We start from the raw sequence: 13,942 nt of genomic DNA, 5'->3' as shown, positions 1-13,942 counted from the left end.
TGGTAATACAACAAAATATTCAATGATAAAGAACGCAATGTCTATGCTTACTGCTGTACAAACAAATAAAATCGGTCTATAATTTCGATCAAATACTTTTTTAAATTGACTACTTCCGATATTACAAAAGTAATTCAAATTGTATTGAGATTAGTATGGATATTTGGTGTAAAACGCTTTATACATTTCGGATTGGCCGGTAGTTTTTACCAAGCATCTATACAATCATGCACCTCTGCCCCTTCAGCGCAATCCTATCAATTTTTTCATTAGTAAAGTTATAATAAACCAGAAGCAACGGCCACATTTTTCCGGTTGACTTGTTACCTATACAAAAAAATTGCCCGTCGTCGCCAGGCTCAAATGAATAATGTTGAAAATGCAAGTAGTACCGAAATTGTTTGTAAAATATACAAAACCGTTTTAATGGGTACCGTGTTGGCTACGCATGCTCCCTACGCCCGTCCCGGTGCGATGCATTAAGTGTAAATATATTACAAGTGAAAGTATAGAAATGAAATAAAAAATAAAATTATCACTGCCATGTCCCTTTCTCGTGTAATGGAATAAGTATGTAACTTTTATATAAAGAACAGGGTATCTCAAAGTAGAATACCCGTTGAACAAGCATATACTCCTTTAAAAAATAGTTGGCGCCAGACGAGCAAAAATCTGCGGTAAGAAGAAAACTGCTGCACTTTGTATTCTTAATGAATTTGTATATACATAGACACATACATGAACAATGAACATATATAAGGTGTACGAAAGTTTGTGTAACAAACGATACACGACGATCCGAGCAACAGATTTTCAGAATGTCACCAAGTGGACTTTGTTCGCAGCCTATATTATTGGCAATGTAATTCTGGCGACTAACTGGGCGGCTTAGTTGTCTCTAAATGCAGTCACATCTGTCGTTTACGAGTTTGCATCAAATGAAAATTAAATCAATGGCCAAAAGCATCTATTATCTGGCACAAAAGTTCAATTGCAAGTTCATTTTTGTAAATCCAATTGCCATTTTGTATGAAAAATTCGTGAAGAATGTTTGATAACATGCTATGAAAAAAAAAAAACATTTTTAATAAAACTTTCGACTTATGCACATTATTAATTGGGTGAGGGCAATTATCAGTTCGACAGCTAAAGTAATAAGTATAGTAGGAATTCACAATGATTTGTACACAAGTATTTGTATACCCTGAGCCCATTTAAAATGATTATAAAGGGTATAAAGGATTTCTGCAAATGTATGTATGTAACAGCCATAAAGTATATATCTTATTGATCAGTATCAAAAACTGAGTCACCTAGCCTTGTCTGTCTGTAAGATTTGATATGCAGCTTTCTGAATTCAATATTATGGGAATTTCGACTAAGAATAATGCTGCCAGATTTATATTCTTAATTAAACAAAAGGCGCAACCTTGAACAAAAAGCCAAACTTCGTGAAATTTCGGATTCGTTTAGACCGAGTTATGGGGGTGTGCAATTTTAATCTATGTTTATATAGGATATTTAAGGGTTACATTTTTACATACATTTTCACCAACAATAATAGTGCCAGACTTAGATGGAAAATTTATTTAGATGTCGAGCACCAAAAAATTCTTAAACACTGAAAGAAAGGCTATTTTCGGTACGCCGAAGATTTAATACTCTTGCAGACCCAACCTTTTCATAATGCTCATAATGCTTTGCCCGTATCTAAGAACCACAGTTAAAATAGTTAAAGCCGATGTAAATAAAATAAGATAAATATAGGGAACGTAGTGAAACTTATAAATGCCGAGTTTGGTCAAGATATATTGATAAACAAAAAGTTTTCTGTAAAACAACTTAAGTTTCGACCGATCGTTCTTATGACAGCTATATGATATAGTGGTCCAATCCACCCAGTTACGACATATGCGTGAAAAAAGGAGGGACTTATGAAATGTTTTATGACGATAGCTTTAAAACTGAGAGACTAGTTCGCATAGAACGGACGGACAGAGAGACGTGGCTGTATCGAATCGGATGTTGGTTCTGTTCAAGAAGGAAAATTTACTTATTTTTGTTTAATGAATTCATTTAATATTTGTATTACTGCTAAAGCGACCACGCTCTTAGTGCGACCGACATTTGATGTTGATAGAAGAGGGTCACCGATTTTAAATTTTTTAGTTAAAAATTGTACTAATACAAATGGTCTGTTTTAAACAATTTCAATATTTCCGAAATTAACCAATTAGTGTTTTAGACTTGTAAAAATCGGATAACTAATATACTTAATTTCAAGCATTATATAATTCTTTTTCGACCTTATCTTCCTTGTGGCGGCGATCGTTTCCTCACCGATAAACACAAGTGATATGAACTCTTCAAAAATGAAGCCACATGGCAGTTTATTTTAATTTGCATGCGTTTCCGGCAAAACGGCTGTGGCTGGGCCATAAGTTTTCACTTTCACCCACAGCTGGCAGCTGCTGCGGAGATTTTTTTAAATATGGAACACACTGTACATATTTCCATTTCCTACAAGCTTCAACATGCTATGATCACCACATTAGAAGCTTGGGTGTCAGGGAGACAGTTCTGGTTTTGGTTTGTGGGTGTTGAAAAAATAATGGGGTGGGTCATATATATATACATATAAAAATATATACGTTGGATAGTGCATAGTAGAAAAGAACTGTCATCGTTTTGTCAGCAAGCTATTTCGTGAGTGAATGCATATGTACTTAAAAGTAAATTCAAATAGGTCTATTACCCCTAGTTAGCCGCAAGCCAATAATCATACAAAAGTTATTTGAACTAAAATTAAAATCTTAAACAGTGCAATCATACTGCCTCTTCGTATGTTCTTGTACGACTTTGAATTGTTTGTAGGCTCATATAATTTTTTAATAAATCTGTATACATATACTTCCAAGTAGAAAATTGAGACAATTTTAATGCATTCGTAAACAATTAAAATTACAAATTAATTGTGTCTTAATCTGTTTTTATGTGCTGTTGAAATATATGGTCGTCGCGCTTTGGTCGCGGCCGCCTTGCTGCACAGCATTTTTCTGCCTTTTCTCTCACGCTGATGAGTTCGTCGACAAATTATGACGAACTGTGGATAATAATTTCACTCGTATGCATATTCACACTGCCATGCAGACGACCAGCAGTGTCACCCTCACAATTGTTTATACGCTTTTTAACCCAGGGTTGTGCCTTATTGGCCGTTAACGCTGGAGCGCTTGGACTGCATCCATAAATTGTCATATCTTGAGTAAATGCAATCAGCCTTTATTATTATTTTACTTATTAAAAAGACTCTGATAATTGTAAACGAATTGCATAGAATAAATCAGTTGGATGGGCATTATTATTAATGACGCGCTCTGAACTCTTTAAATCTTCTTTGGTCAGTTAGGACACAAGCTAGTCGGCATGGGCATGTGACCGCAATCCCTTTAGTGTTGAATGATAAAATATTGAACAGATATTAAAAAATATATGTATATATTCTATTCATTTTTTTTACTATTACACTTCATTATTTAAAAATACTGAAATACGTAACAAGTTGATTAACTTGCTACCTTATACAAATCAAATGTTAAACTCAGACTATTGAATTAATATTTATTTTAAAGTGCTTTGAAATATCATGGAACAACATAACAAATACACAATAAAAAAACTGTTGAGATACTTAAGAATCAAAGTAGGTTGGGATTAATTTTGAAAAACTACCACACCACAGCCAGGCACAATATAATAATCAGCTAGCCACCACAATTTATCGGTCAGCTATCGGGTAGTGCACTCTCAGCACTACAGTTTCTTTCATTTTGCCCATTGTTTGATTTTCACTTTGGGAAGTAATATTTTAGTTATATTTGTATAAATTAGTGTGCAAAAATGTCGACAGCACAGAGGTCGTTTGTACAAAAAGTCTCAAAGTACGTAAAAAAAAGTAGTAGATTAAAGCTGAATTTGTAACAACCGCGCCCTCTTAATACATTAGTCGGCACAAAAATCATTCCATAGTTGTTGGTCCCTTTTATAGAAGCAATTTATATACCTGCTTTTTCAACAGGCAACCGGCGGCAGATGTGCGCAAAAACATTACTATGCATATGAAGTCTAAGCCCACCAACTGCAGCTCAGTGTGTTCATCTACGGTAATTTTGTTGCTCTTTTTATTCGATTGCATACAATTTACTTACAGTTAATTATCATTTAGCTCTCTCTCACTGAACCTCTTGATTATGAAGAATTCCTTATTCAAAACATTAATATTATTAACCGAGATCCATTAAAGCACATTTTGGATTTTCCTCAAGGAGATGTGTCAGTTAAAACAATTCCGAGAAAGATTCGCACTGTCGATCACATTATACCTAAAGGAAATATGTAAGCAATGCCCATTTAAGTGGTATTTTTGTTATTTAGAATCTATTTTGCAGCTCTGACTTACCAAAGCACGTGCAGGAAAGCATTCATTGTTACACGCGTCCTTGGAAAGTTGTAGAATATGCACAACGCCACTACTCAAGCTCGTGTTGTGCACGAGAGCGTATTGATCGCGAAACTATTAGCCCTTCGGCTTACCAGCAAGAGTTCGAGATTGATAAAGACTTTTCCTCCTTTGACGAATCATTCACCGATAAGAGCGAAAGCTGCACACCTAGTTCCAGACAATCTATAGCCAGCTTAGCTTCGGTTAGTTCTTGTACCGATACGCTAACTCCTCGCAGTTCTTGGGCAAGTTTTGATTTAAGGCGCTCTGTTAATGACCCTCTTATTCCAAATTTATTGGATAATGTACCGCCAGAACAAATTGATCAATTAAATGACACGCGGCGGCAGGAGGATCGTCAGGATGCATTCTTTTCCCTTTATCCGGATATTGAAACTGAAGAAGTTGTTGAGCGCAGGTTGCCCGCTGAAGTTCCAGTAGAACATATTGGTCATCGCATACAAGTTAAATGTCTGCAATTAAAGTTGGAGTTAGAAGTAGAGCCTATATTCGCATCAATGGCCATTTACGATGCAAAAGAGCGACTAAAAGTATCTGAAAATTTTTACTTTGATATGAATTCGGACAATCTGAAACTTATGTTATCAACCCATGTTCGGTGTGCCGATGTTAGCACGCAAAGTCGCTCCGCTATATTTGAAATTTCTTATCCAAGTAATGATTTATTTCTTGTTATACGACTGGAAAAAGTTCTACAGGGTGACATTAATAATTCTGTGGAGCCTTACCTTAAAGAGGACAAAGACAAGTACCGAGAAAAAGTAAAGTCAAATGCAATGGATTATTGTGAGCGCTTGGGAAAATATCGCATGCCTTTCGCTTGGACTGCTATATACCTAACAAACGTCTTTAATGGGGACAACTTTGAAAATAAGGACTCTTGCGTTGGTGAGAGAGACTCATCGAACAGCAGTGGCAGTGCTATTTTGGGTTCTGCCGCAAGCTCAAATAGCTTAGATCGTAAGTCTTCAACTAGTAGTTTTGATCAGCTGCGCCGAAAAGCTAACGATATGAGCGGTACGCTAACAAGGCGGGGCTCACTTGAACGCAAAGAAAAACGCCGCTCTTGGTCACCAGATGACTTCGCCAACGTTGTTGAAAGTTTTCGTCCAATTACTTTAACTGTGCCAAGTTTTTTCAAGCAAGAGGCAGATAAAATGAAAGATGAGGACTTATATAAAATTTTACCCGAGCTTAAAAGGCCAAGTACAGTCATAAAAAAATATAAATGTATTCCGGGATCCATAAAATTGGAAATATCACCTTGTGTTGAAGATGTTACGAATGCGTTAACTCCGGAATTGGCTAAAATCGAGCCACATAATGGCGACAAACCATACCCAGTTAAAGAAATATTGGAATTTCCCCCTCTACCCATTTATAATCCCCACTATATATATCGTAATCTACTATTTGTGTCTCCCAAAGAGTTAAATTTTTCGTCACGCGCCGGCTCGGCTCGTAACATTGCCATTCGTGTACAGTTGATGGCAGGTAAGAAAATGATATGAAATTAAAACAATCACATCATTTTTTTTTTTTTTAATAATTACATAGGAGAAACACAAAATGATGCAGTCAATGCCATCTTTGGTAAATCGTCGTGTCCGGAATTTACGACTGAAGCATTTACATGCGTCAATTACCATAACAAGTGTCCATCATTCTATGACGAGATTAAGATTGCTCTGCCCGCTTCCATCAAACAGCACCACCATTTATTGTTCACTATCTACCACGTTTCATGCCAAAAAAAGCCACATGATTTGCAACTATCAGTGGAAACTCCCATCGGCTACACTTGGTTACCACTTCTGGAGGATGGAAAACTAAAAGTTGGGGAATTCAATTTGCCTGTTATGGTGGAAACACCCCCGGAGAACTACTCATTTATCCCACCAAATGTTCATCTTCCTGGAATAAAATGGCTCGACAATCATCGCGCTGTATTTTCCATTAACGTGGATGCTGTGACTTCAGTTCACACTTTGGATGCACACCTAGATCGATTTTTTTTGATCTGCGAATACTTGGACACCCGAAACATTCCTTCCCATATTGGCGAGTGTAATATGGAAGCCGAGTTGAAAAGGTGCCTACTGGACATAGATCATGCCAGTCGTGAATCACTTGTTAGACATCTGCCTCTTGTGTTGGACAAGCTAATTGAATTATTGGTAACTACACATAAAGTAGGAGGCCAAATTATGTCTTTGGGTTCGACTGTGTTCGAGGTGCTTTGCTTAGTTTCAGCACAGCTTTCCATACTAAGCGACATTGACCAATATGGACGCCAGAGCTTGTTTTCCACTTATGTGCAGTTCCAATGCAAAATACCGCGCCCCCTCAATACTGAACACATCACTACCAATGAGTTCTTATCGAAGGAAACCTGTAGCATTTATGATAATGATTCAAACACTCATACTGCTGGTAAGTTACCAAAAATTATTATAAAGTACTCTTATTAAGTTTACTTTCTTATAGCTCTTGAAGTTGGCCCACATCCAAGTGTGGGACTAGAATCGAATGTCAGTCATGTACGTTTGCTACACGAAGAGCTCGTCTTGCAATACACACTGTCTAGTGGGAGAGTGGCAGATATTGCTATGAGTAATTCATGGTTTCTCTTTGAGCTTATTATCAAATCTATGATAGAACACTTAGATAATTCAGGTACCCTGAATGCTCCACGTAAACAGCGGTTTTCACACCAGTTTAACGAAGACGTAGCCTCGCTTGTCGCAGTTGTAACTAACAAAGTAAATGAATACCATAGCACGGACCCAAGATTAGCTCAGTCATTGAATGCAAGTTTAAGCTTTTTGATTTTCGATCTACTGAGCATTATGGATCGTGGATTTGTCTTTGGTTTAATTAAAATATACTCGAAGCTTATAACATCAAGAAATGCGATAGTACCTGATTTGATGAACTATAAACTCGACTTTCACCGAATTGTATGCAGTCACGAACACTTTGTAGCGTTAAATTTTCCTTTCGGTACTTCTTACACGACCATCTCAGCGCCTTGCAGCCCAACTCCCAGCACTACATCTAACACTAGTCAGACTTCATATGTACGTATTATAACTATTCAAATTTCGGTTTACATTTTACGACTTTACATTTCTTTGCTCAGGGATCCATTGAACGTGCGTTGCACGCCGACCTTAGTACTGAATTTCGTCAACAGCATTTTCTCATCGGCCTTGTGTTAAGCGATTTGGCCACTGTCATGGAAGTGCCTAATCCTCAAGTGCACGGAAAAGCAATTAACTGCATACGAAATCTTTTAAGTTCACATGACTCACGGTACGATGCGGAAGTACGCTCGCGAGTAGCTTCACTCTATATACCGCTGCTTTCGATAGTCATGGATACTTTTTCACAACTATATCAATATCTATCAGATGCTCAAGATCATGATCGCTTGCAGCAGATAGGTCAACTTGAAGATTATCAAGGACCTCACCAGACTATAGCCACGGCCACTATAAGCCCTGAAGTAGCATATGCTATCTCTGGTAGTCGTGTATACTCCTACATGGCGGAACAATCGAAAAACAAGGTTCCCTTGAACGCAGAGAATACGCGTCACTTGCTGGCTTGTTTCCTTTGGGTGCTGAAAAATTTGGAACGCACGGTACTCTATCGCTGGCTACTCGGCTTAAGCCCGCATCGTGTGCACCAAATGCTGCAAGTACTTAATACATGTTTAAAAGCTTTTGAATATTCGGGTCAAAAACGGATGCCTACCCTAAAACGGGCTAATACTCATAGCTTTCGTAAAACAGCGCCAACTGATGTTAAAGAAAAATTAGAAGAATGCATTAGAGGAACAAATTCGGCACGTTATGATTTGATTAATCGTCGCAAAGATCGAAATTCAACTGAAAAACTTCGCTGGCGTAAGGAGCACATGCCATACCGTTCGCAGTACAGTGAAACAGTTACCAAAAGCGAACCAGAGCTCGAATTAAGTCATTTTATTGAGGGTTCTCTTTCTACTGAAATTGCACTTATCATTCTAGATTCCTTAGAAATAGTAGTTCATGTGGCTACCAACCTACATCATAATCTTCTAGGGACAGTACTAAAAGTCCTCCTGCATAGTTTATCTCGCAATCAATCGACCCTGGCATTGCAAAATTTATTTGCTTCTCAACGTGCATTGATCTTTAAATTCCCAAATCTTCTGTTTGAAGAAGAAACCGATATATGCGCAGATTTATGCCTCTTACTGTTAAAGCATTGCGCATCACAATTACCAGGCATTCGTTCACAGGCAGCTGCATCGTTGTACCTGCTAATGAGACAAAACTTTGAAATCGGAAATGTAAGTATATAAATAATAATTAAATCAATTAATGTATAACTATTTGCCAAGGCTAAGTGACTAACTAACTGACTTGACTGATTGGTGATCAAAATACAGACCAATCCTAAAATTTGTACAGTAGTTACGTTTACGTTTAGACGGAGGTGTGGAAAATACAATCTGTCCGTTCGGCTTCAATACTCTACGTTAAAAATGTTAGAAAATAGGTAGAAAAAAGTATTGCTTTTTTTTTGTTTTATATCGGGATAATTCAGATTCCTTTTCAATGACCTATTTCAAATCACATTTTAAATGTGCTTAAATGGGATAAGTTTAATTCTCATATGGGCGAAAAATAAGTTAAGTATAGTAGTTGCTGAGACATAGAGAAACATACTTGGCCCAGACAAAGCGGTTAAATACCTGTTTATACTTATAAACATATATGTAACAACATCTCCCATTTTAGAACTTCGCACGCGTCAAAATGCAGGTAACTATGTCACTAAGCTCTCTTGTGGGGACTAGTGCATCTTTTAGCGAACAGTCGCTTCGTCGTGCGTTAAAAACAATTTTAGTCTACGCCGAGTCCGATGCAGACTTGCAAGAAACTTCTTTTCCAGAACAAGTGCAAGATTTACTGTTCAATCTGCATATGATCCTCTCTGATACTGTAAAAATGAAAGAATACCAGGAGGACCCAGAAATGTTACTTGACCTAATGAACCGCATAGCAAAAGGCTATCAAAACAATCCAGACTTACGGCTAACATGGCTAGAAAACATGGCTAAAAAGCACCGTGAACGCGCTAATCACACTGAGGCGGCTATGTGTTATATACATGGGGCTGCCCTAGTTTCAGAATATCTTAGTATGCTGGAATCCCAAACACATTTGCCTGTCGGTGCGGTAAGTTTTCAGCGCATTTCACCAAATACGTTTATGGAGTCTGCGGTATCGGATGATGTTCTTAGTCCAGGTGAAGACGGCATATGTCTGGGCAACCACTTTACTGAGACGGGATTAAAAGCATTGCTCGAAGAGGCTTCTAATTCTTTTCAAGTCGCAGGAATGTATGAAGCTATGAACGAAGTATATAAAATATTAATTCCAATCTGTGAGGCGAACCGTGAATTTCACAAGCTTGGCAAAATGCATGGTAAGCTGCAAGAAGCCTTTAATCGAATTGCACAGCTTCAGGTAAGTGCGAAATACAAATCTCTGCAAGTCTGATATACAAAATTTAAATCAGAACTAAATCGTCGATCAAATCATACACTGCTACATTTTTACTTTTTTATAGGGTAAAAGGGTGTTTGGAACATATTTTCGCGTTGGTTTCTATGGTGCCAAATTTGGAGATCTGGACCAGCAAGAATTTATTTACAAAGAACCCACATTAACGAAGTTGCCAGAAATATTTAGCCGACTTCAGGTACTCTGATATTGCTATGATGACATTTTATAAATTTTAATCATTTTCTCATTCAGAACTTCTATGCGGATAGATTTGGTCCTGAATCGGTGCATATTATTAAGGACTCAAATAATTTTGATACAAACACATTGGATCCAGAAAAGGCGTATATACAAATCACTTATGTCGAACCCTACTTCGAAACCTATGAAATGCGTCATCGCGAGACTTACTTTGAGCGAAATTTTAATATAAGTATGTCATTTTTATCTTTTTTTTTTTTTTTTTTTTTTTTTTTATTCTCTGCTGTCGGGAATAATAATTTACAAATCCAAAAACATACATGCTTGTTTTCGGACAAAGCAATCCGCTTTCTTGATTAAGAATCGTCCGTTTGTCTGTATCCGTAAGCAACTGTTAATTTTATGTTTGAAACTGTGTTTTTGTATGCAATATTGGTGAAGTGGGTATGTTTTCTTTTCGAATGTACGCAAAGGCAATATGGTAGACCAATTGTTGAGCAACATCAGCACCCTAGTTGATTAGACCATAATTGTCTGCTTACACTGATGTAAGTATTACATAAAAACAAACCCTACTACTTTCAAGCACATAAACTCCTTTTTTAATCTAGGTTTTACCTTCCCTACAACCCCCTCTCAATTCCCAATTTTACCAAAATTATAAAACGCAGTTTGAGATTTTTTGATTTGGAATATTCACAAACATCATCTTATACGACCTACAAACATAAAACCATAAGGTAACAAAAACAGAAGCTTCCAAACTGTGGGGCTCCCTAAAATAAAACATGCTCGCTTTGGGTGTATGAATGTATTTTACCAAGAATGTATACTGACGGAATTTATAATCATACCACTTAATTGCCGTTTTTCCCTTAGAATGTTTAAGATTTGGAACACTTTTCTCTAAAAGCGGAAAAGCTTATGGAAAATCATATGAGCAATGTAATCGATAATTAATATTACAAACAGTTAACCACTTCCCTTAGGTTAAATCTAATTGATCTATTTTATACTTTTTCCCTTAGAACGTTTTATATTTGCAACACCTTTCACTAAAAGCGGAAAAGCTCATGGAGAATTACATGAGCAATGTAAACGAAAAACAATATTAACAACAGCTAACCACTTCCCTTACGTCAAAACTCGTATCCAAGTAATCAGTAGAGCGCAATTTCAATTGGAGCCGATTGAAGTGGCAATAGGTAAGTAATTTTAAATAAGTTAACCTATATAGTAGAGTGGCTTCATCTTTTTGAAAAAAATATTTTTCATGGGCTTAAACAAAGAAATATATTTATATATATATATATAAATGAGTGTGTATATGTGTGGGTGTGTGTGCTAGTGTGTACATTTATGTATGTATGTATGTATGCATGCATGTTTGTTTTTAATACCTAACGCAGACCGAGCTTATTTGATGCAAATTTAAATAAAACGAATTGTTACAAAGTGCTCTCCTCCTCGATTCTCAAGAATTCAATTAGGCTCTGCAGCTTTTCATGCTTAGCTAGTAGTGTCGTATTTTTGGTGTTATTTTTTGGTGCTTTTTGTGTTGTTTTTCTTGCTGTTTTTTTTATATGTATGTATTTACAAATTTGTCGTTTATTTGTATGTGTGTACATATATGTATGTATGTACAAATATGCACACGCGTACATACATATAAACGACATATGTATTTTATGTGTATGTATGTCGTTTGCATGTATGTATGTCGTTTGCATGTATGTATGTCGTTTGCATGTATGTGTGTGCGTGTGTACATATATGCAGGTATGTGCGTGTACAACTTGGTCGCTTATATGTGAGTATGTCCGTGTGTATTTATATGTATGTATGTACAAATATGTACACACGACATAGATACATATAAACAACATATGTATGTATATCTGTATATTATGCATCTACATATGTGTGCATGTATGTGTGTGCGTGTGTACACATATGTATGTATGTGTGTACACATATGTATGTATGTGTCTACACATATGGTATGTATGTGTGTACACATATGGTATGTATGTGTGTACACATATGGTATGTATGTGTGTACACATATGGTATGTATGTGTGTACACATATGGTATGTATGTGTGTACACATATGGTATGTATGTATATTCATATTTATGTATGTATATATGTGTGCATGAATGTAAGTAGCCGGACATGTGTTCATACATGTACGCATGCATGCATGTTTGCATATGTACAAAACAAACATGCACACATGTATGTACAAACAGGCACACATTTATATATGCAAACTTAAGACCTACCCAAAAAAATCTTTCAATTGCATTTTTTACCGAGGAAGCTGGATTCTGCGAAAAGTGTGAAACACGTCGCAAATGATTTTTCGTATAGATCCTTGGCAATGAATTTAAACACGAAAAGTCACCCACAAAATCTTTGACTCCCATAAAAACGTTTTTAACGATTTTTCAACACATGCGAGTGGTATTTCCCCGTCTAAACGTGTACCTTCACATAAGGTAACTACAGTGAAAATTTTACCTTTCTAGCTTTTACGGTTCGGGTTGTGCATTGATCACCAATCAGTCAGTCATTTAGTAAGTCAGGACAATAAGTTGTATATATTGAGATATAGAATGTGCTTTAAGAACAATAAGAAATAAACCTTATTGAAAATATTTCAAATGGAATACGAAGCTCTCCACCAAGAAAAGGCTTAAATCAATTATTATTAATATTTCTTTTAATATATCTTATGGTAGAGGACATCCAAAAGAAAACACTGGAATTGGCTGCAGCTACCAATCAAGAGCCAGCCGACCCAAAAATATTGCAAATGGTTTTACAGGGCTGCATTGGTACTACTGTCAACCAAGGTCCAATGGAAATGGCTAGTGTATTTCTGTCAAACTTATCCGACGGCGCAACCATACCAACGAAGCACCAAAATAAATTACGATTGTGTTTTCGCGAATTTTCAAAACGGTGTGCGGATGCTTTAAAAAAGAATAGAAACCTGATATTATCGGATCAAAAGGATTATCAGCGGGAACTTGAACGTAACTATGAGCGCTTTGTGGAACGTCTAACGCCGCTTATCACACTAACTTCAGTACAAACACAAGGTGTTATAAAGTAAGTTGAAATTAAACTACAAAATTAAATCAAATTGAATTATGGTTTACTATTTGCAGAACCAATGCTTATCAAAATAAAAGCACACCATTAAAATGGTAATTTATACGCTCCAAATTAATTTATATTGATTACAGTGAAAATAGTTTTATCTTTAATAACCCAATTTTTACAAATTTTTTACATGCCTAGTGTATCGGATTATTTTAAGTAAGTTTTTATGCACACAATATCCAAAGCGCTTTAAATTCAACACAATTACATCTATACATAATATATTAATAATATAATATTTTATAAATACATTCTTCTGATATTTCGAAATTATTATCATATTATTCATTAAGAACATCCCCATAATCGTAATCATAATCACAATCCTACGCCATGAATACTACTGATAATCGTTTAAATATAAATATAACATAAATATACATAATAATTTATTTATTATATTGTCTCAAAAAATGTTACCAAATATTGGTATACTGAATCTATTTAGAAGGTTTTTTAAGAATTTTTATATGAAACGCGAATAC

The 13,942-nt window shown here is 36.1% G+C and overlaps 1 protein-coding gene across 2 annotated transcripts; it reads left to right on the top strand.

Moving 5' to 3' along the window:
* Positions 1-3,837: 3,837 nt before the first annotated feature.
* Positions 3,838-13,674, top strand: LOC115765579 (dedicator of cytokinesis protein 6). Of its 2 annotated transcripts, XM_030709227.1 has the most exons (14): positions 3,838-3,941; positions 4,079-4,163; positions 4,226-4,395; positions 4,449-6,016; positions 6,080-6,955; positions 7,010-7,602; positions 7,665-8,861; positions 9,313-10,044; positions 10,148-10,279; positions 10,336-10,516; positions 11,313-11,489; positions 13,031-13,403; positions 13,463-13,501; positions 13,596-13,674. In XM_030709227.1, exons 1-14 carry the CDS (start codon positions 3,901-3,903, stop codon positions 13,615-13,617), a joined length of 6,186 nt encoding a protein of 2,061 aa, XP_030565087.1. In that variant the 5' UTR covers positions 3,838-3,900; the 3' UTR covers positions 13,618-13,674. The 2 variants fall into 2 exon arrangements, with proteins under 2 accessions (XP_030565087.1, XP_030565088.1); XM_030709228.1 differs by lacking the exon at positions 13,596-13,674 and having other exon boundaries at positions 13,463-13,545.
* Positions 13,675-13,942: the final 268 nt, after the last annotated feature.

The sequence above is a fragment of the Drosophila novamexicana genome, unplaced genomic scaffold (genome assembly GCF_003285875.2).
Source record: "Drosophila novamexicana strain 15010-1031.04,08,12 unplaced genomic scaffold, DnovRS2.1 tig00000974-arrow-arrow-pilon, whole genome shotgun sequence".
NCBI classification, from domain to species: Eukaryota; Metazoa; Arthropoda; class Insecta; order Diptera; family Drosophilidae; genus Drosophila; species Drosophila novamexicana.
This window is presented reverse-complemented; position numbering and strand designations above follow the sequence as displayed.

Bases quoted from the DNA above. Each gene is read 5' to 3' on its own strand.
- LOC115765579 (XM_030709227.1), top strand. From the start codon at position 3,901: ATGTCGACAGCACAGAGGTCGTTTGTACAAAAAGTCTCAAA. The intron at 6,017-6,079 runs GTAAGAAAATGA...ATAATTACATAG, and splicing joins TCGTGTACAGTTGATGGCAG to GAGAAACACAAAATGATGCA. The intron at 13,404-13,462 runs GTAAGTTGAAAT...TACTATTTGCAG, and splicing joins CAAACACAAGGTGTTATAAA to AACCAATGCTTATCAAAATA.